The 5,255-nt window shown below is 32.5% G+C and overlaps 1 protein-coding gene across 1 annotated transcript; it reads right to left on the reverse strand.

Annotated features, from left to right (window-relative positions):
- Positions 1–3,554: 3,554 nt before the first annotated feature.
- On the reverse strand, positions 3,555–4,811 carry LOC102596894 (proteinase inhibitor 1-like). Its single transcript, XM_006367721.2, has 3 exons — positions 4,704–4,811; positions 4,157–4,246; positions 3,555–3,871 (listed from the first exon to the last, which is right to left on the reverse strand). Exons 1-3 carry the CDS (start codon positions 4,750–4,752, stop codon positions 3,675–3,677), a joined length of 336 nt encoding a protein of 111 aa, XP_006367783.2. The 5' UTR covers positions 4,753–4,811; the 3' UTR covers positions 3,555–3,674.
- Positions 4,812–5,255: the final 444 nt, after the last annotated feature.

Below are 5,255 nucleotides of genomic sequence, written 5' to 3' on the forward strand. Positions count from 1 at the left end.
ATTCTAGATTTAGAATCGCCTCCCGAAACCAACGGTACTCTCGGAATTTCAATCTGAGCCTCGAAACCTCATATGTTGACCAAAGTCAACTCTTTATCAAAATTTCACAACTTTAGCAACTTAAGACCTCAATTCTTCGTTTCAACTCCAAATTCAACTCCGTAACTTCACACAGACCCGTTTCGACATTCTAAGACTGCCGGGATCGACGGAAATCCGATCCGAGTCTCAAAACTCCAAATGACTCGAAAAAAACACTTTTTAACCAACTTTAACTCATAAACACTCAACTTCTCAAAAAACTCAACTTTTTACCAACTTTTCCTCAAACCAACTTTACAACCACAAAACATGGGACTCGTGGCAACTACCAAAAGGGCAAAATAGTCATTTCCACGAAAAATTACCAAAATGACCTTTCGGGTCATTACAGATTTCAGTCTTTTCCCACCCCTTCTAAGCCTAAACTCTGACCTTTTTACACCTAGTTAAGGCTTTAGATAGTGTTAATCAGTTCTTTTACGTTCATTAACACTTCAAGTCATTAGAGCAAGGTTCCAAGAGGAGAAAAAACTAGGTTTTCAAGCACTATTTGAGATTTCACCGATTTTGCCAAGAACTTCGTTCATCCAGGTATGGAAGGCTAATCATAGTAATGAATTGAGTTCATACTTACTCCCTACATCTACTTTCTATCAGTAAGAGTTAATCTAGGGTTACATCCTTTATTTTGATAATTCTTGAGATGAGTTGTTGAATTCTGAGTTTCTATTATCAAATTTTGAGTTGCTATATACTATGCATTGAGATTCTTGAGTTGATTGTTCATGACTATCATTCATCATGAACCCTAGTATTTGAGTCTTCAAGGAGTTATTATTGAGAATCATTTTAACCAAATAATTGTCTTAAACGAATTTTCTGAGAAAGTAAAGAAGTGTTTTGAGTAGAGTTTAAAGAGAGATTTTTAGTACAATTTTAAGGGAACTAATTGATTCCCAAATGTATTACTTTTACATTTACAAAGAGAAGTCTGTTTTTCATGAAGAGTTTTCAGAGATACGTAAGAAAAGTTACTTCTTTTAAGAGGATAATTTGAGCAATTAACTCAATTTGAGAAAAAGTATGTTTTATACATTTGAGCATAGGTATGTATATTTGTTAGGAGTAGTATTGAGTATCGATATGTGCATAAGTTCAGAAAACTCAAAATCCTCATAAATCATGTAGCCAACATGGGTAAAGGATCGTACTTTTTAGAGGACTCCTTATTGCTTTGGAGCAGTGCTTTAGTGGATCCACTTAGTTGAGGTGTCCTATATCCCGACAAGATATAGGACAATTCTGACAGTGTGGGCAAAACGTTGTATCATCATGCAGCTCATAATAATGGTTGTCGGTTAGAGAATCTTCCAAATAAGAGTAAAGAGTATTTTATTATATTTTTTATATACATCCTTGAGTTAAAATCTTTTATTTATGAAGCTTTAAATACTGTCACCTCTTGTTATTGTTTTGTATTGAGTTGAGTTCAGGTAAGTATTCTTTCAGCCTTATCAGTTCAGTTATTTATCTATTCAACTATATTATATACACGTACATTCAATGTATTGATGTCATTCGACATGCATCTTTTATGATGCAGATATAGGTGTTCAGGATCATCAACATGCACTTCGTTGAGATCATTTTCCACTTTAGATAGCTTGAGTGAGCCTGCTTGGGAGGACTTCACATTTATTTTATAGTCAGTGTTCTTGAGATGCCATATGTCTTGTCCCGACATCCATCTTGAATAATAGAGGCTTCATAGATAGATAGAGTTGAGGAGTCTCCCAGGATTTACTTTTCCTTCATATGTTTTGCAAACTATTATACATATATTATTGAGTATTTACCAAACAGTTTGAGTTGAGTAATTGCTTTGAGTTTAAATGTTCTAAATTTTATTTTTAAGCCTATTGTCGCTTGAGTAAGTCTTCCGCTAAGTAGTCAGTCAGGCCAATGGTTCGCTTGGGAACCAACAATGGTTTTCGAGTGCCGGCCATGTCTAGGTTGTAGGCTTGGGGTGTGCTGTAGACTTGAATTTCTTGAATTGTTGTCTCTTTCTTATAGTGTGAAATTTCTTATTTGCATTGATTATTGTGCACCGTGATGAGACATGTGATATTATGCCAAAGAAAAATGGTTCCAACAAGTGATGTGATATTATGCCGAAGGGAAATGGATCCAACAAGTGATGTGATATAAAGTCGAAGGGAAATGATTCTTCCTAAGGATATGATAAAAAGTCGAAGGAAAATGGTTCCATCTCGTGATGTGATATAAAGCTGAAGGGAAATGGTTTTGCCTAGTGATAGTGTGCCAAAGGAAAATGGTTTCAGCAAACGATACTATATAAAGCCGATGAGAAATAGTTTCGGCTAGTGACATTGTGCCGGAAAAAAAATGGATCCGACAAGTGTTTGATTATTGTAATTTGATGAACTTGATACTTGACATTGATATATTTGATGCTTGTGATTGATCAACTTGATACATGTAATTGATACATTCGATACTTGTGATTGATATCATTGATACTTGTAGGTTGGCGAAATATGACCATTGGACTGTGATTATTAAGCCTTGTGAACTCTGTATTGTGAAACTGTTAGGTTGAGTTGATATCTATGCAGGTTTTAAATTGAGGAGGCTCAGGTTGGATGAAAGAAGCACTCGTATTCTAGCTAGTTTTGCCTTGTTTATTAGGTTACTTGCTGAGAACCGTGTTGGTTGGTACTCACTCCTTGCTTCTACACTTGTGTAGGTTCGGAGCCCGGTTCTGTGTGATTTCTCTTCGTCTATATCCAAGGTTTTTAGAAGACTTTTAGAGGTAGCTTCTTGTCATTCTGACGGGACCTCTTGTTCCTTATTTTATGCTTTGTTCTATTTGAGAAACAAAGACAGAGAGACGTGTAATTTTCTTTCAATTCCGCACTTTATACATTAGTGTCTTGTACACGTGACAATTATGTTTTGAGTTTATATTTGAATGAATAAGTTTTCCGCTCTTATGTTATTCTTGTTTTACTTTCCGCATTTCTTTTGTGCTATTGGGTTTTGAGGCCGACTTGTCTTGGTGGGAATAGACAAGTATCATCACGTCCACTTTTAGGTCGTGACAACGTACTCTTTATGTTATATTTTTTGCTCATCAAGATTCAATTGTATTATTTTCTTCGCTCCAAAATGAATACTATTTAAATAAAAATCACGTTTATTAAAATATTAATAAATACAATGTGTAGTTTACTACTTTTGGCCTCTAGCCTTTTTTTCAATATTCAAAAAGTATTATATAATATAATTCTTGTCATGTCAATATAATGAAAAATTATTCTTTAAAATGTAAATTAAAGTTCACATAATTTGAATCTCGAATAGTTAAAATATCACTACAGAAAGCGTATGCGATATCTTACATGACTACATAAGTAAGATATATATAATATTTTATCTAATGAAGAATTGTCATAAGAAATATTTAAAAGGAATTAAGTAAGGAGGGTACATTTAATTAAGCCACACTTATTTATTCCATTACATATATATAAGAATACATGAAGACATTATAATCAACATGAACCCTAATTATTTTTGACATGTGGCTGCTTACTTCAATAATCCATTAATTAACCAACCACAGGAATTTGTACAACAGAACCCAAGATGTTATCAACAAGACGAACTCGATTACAACGATAATCCAATGGGACTGGAGAACCACTCAATATTATTTGAACATCATTTATGAGTGAATTTTCCTTCTCAATTATTTCCTTAGCAAGCTTTGTTGGTACACCAATAAGTTCTGGCCAGAATAGTTTTCCTACATATACACATAATTAATTAATTACAATGAGACAAACAAAGAACAAGAATAATATACTCTATATGTGTTATAATAATAGCAAACATGGAGTTGATATTCAAGTGTGTAACCAAGCAGACTGCTTGCTCTGATACCATATTAAAATGTGTAATTATTTTATCTAAAAGTTTAAACTGTTAGATAGAGCACCACGACTCTATTAAAAAAACAAGCATTTTTAATAGTAGCAAAAACTGTTTTTTTGAAAAGCTAAAAAAAAGTAATCCTTTAAAGGAATTTTACCTTTGCACCAAGATTCAGATTCCAATTCCTTTAGAAGTTTTATGACTTCTGGCCCATCACTTTCTTTTCTTGCCATGAGAGTTTCAAAGGCTGCAAAAAAAAACATTTCAATTGCAATTAATGAGAATATATATTATCTTTATACATTCAACTAAATGTTATTCTTTATATTTTAACATGGTATAATTATAGTGAACCCCTTAGTAATATTTTAGCTCATTAATCTATTTTTTTTATGAATGATTGTTTATAGTTGTCTTTTAAGTATCGCGCTAATAGTGTAACAATTCTTCTACGTTATTATTTATAGTGTATTTTTCATTTCAAGTTAGATCATCAAAAAAATATGATATGCTTAAAAATATCTGGCACAAGCAAGGGTAGAAGGAGATTCATCTGAACTGTAGTGGAGCTAACATTTTCTCTAATAGAGTCTCTCTCTATATATATATACCGCAGAAGAAATATAAATCATTTACAACTCTAATAATATTCTTGCATGTGTGTATATATAATAATATATAGAGAGAGAAAGTGAGGAACTAACAAGTTGCAAGAAGAAAGAAAACAATGATGTGAGCAAACTTTGACTCCATTTTCTTTTAGTTGTAAAGAGTAGAAGGAATTGAATGAATTTGTAAGAGTGCATCAGACAAATTTATAGGCAGAGGTTGCCTTCATTGTAGTGAGGTACTACGTACTAGTGGTGTCTAACAACCACATGTTGAGCAATTTGAAGATAAGGAAAAAAATTATTATGTTTTGATATATTTTTAATTGCATTTGAGAAGTGAGGAGGGACCGTGAAAATCGAATTAACGTATAGTGTGTGGAGGACACATCACACACTGATACCACTAATCAGTATATTATGAATTGGATAAGGGTAAAGCAGGAGATTTGATTTTATAGTTATTTATATATATATTTTTAGTCATATAGGTTTTTTTTTAATTTTATTTTATAAGGAGATTGTTACAAAATAATATAGAAGATCTATATATTTCTATTATATAGAAATGTGAAGAGGAGGACGACCACCGCAATAAAAGTTGTACAAAAAGCTATATTAATTGCACATTAAAGTACTGTACTTATC

The sequence above is a fragment of the Solanum tuberosum genome, unplaced genomic scaffold, assembly GCF_000226075.1.
Source record: "Solanum tuberosum cultivar DM 1-3 516 R44 unplaced genomic scaffold, SolTub_3.0 scf00942, whole genome shotgun sequence".
Taxonomy (NCBI): Eukaryota; Viridiplantae; Streptophyta; class Magnoliopsida; order Solanales; family Solanaceae; genus Solanum; species Solanum tuberosum.

What these genes read in the sequence shown, in the direction of transcription:
- LOC102596894 (XM_006367721.2), bottom strand. Translation starts at nt 4,752, where the DNA reads ATGGAGTCAAAGTTTGCTCACATCATTGTTTTCTTTCTTCTTGCAACT. An exon ending in TTTCTTTCTTCTTGCAACTT is followed by an intron (nt 4,247 to 4,703) that starts GTTAGTTCCTCA and finishes TTTTTTTTGCAG; the next exon opens with CCTTTGAAACTCTCATGGCA. An exon ending in ATCTGAATCTTGGTGCAAAG is followed by an intron (nt 3,872 to 4,156) that starts GTAAAATTCCTT and finishes GTGTATATGTAG; the next exon opens with GAAAACTATTCTGGCCAGAA.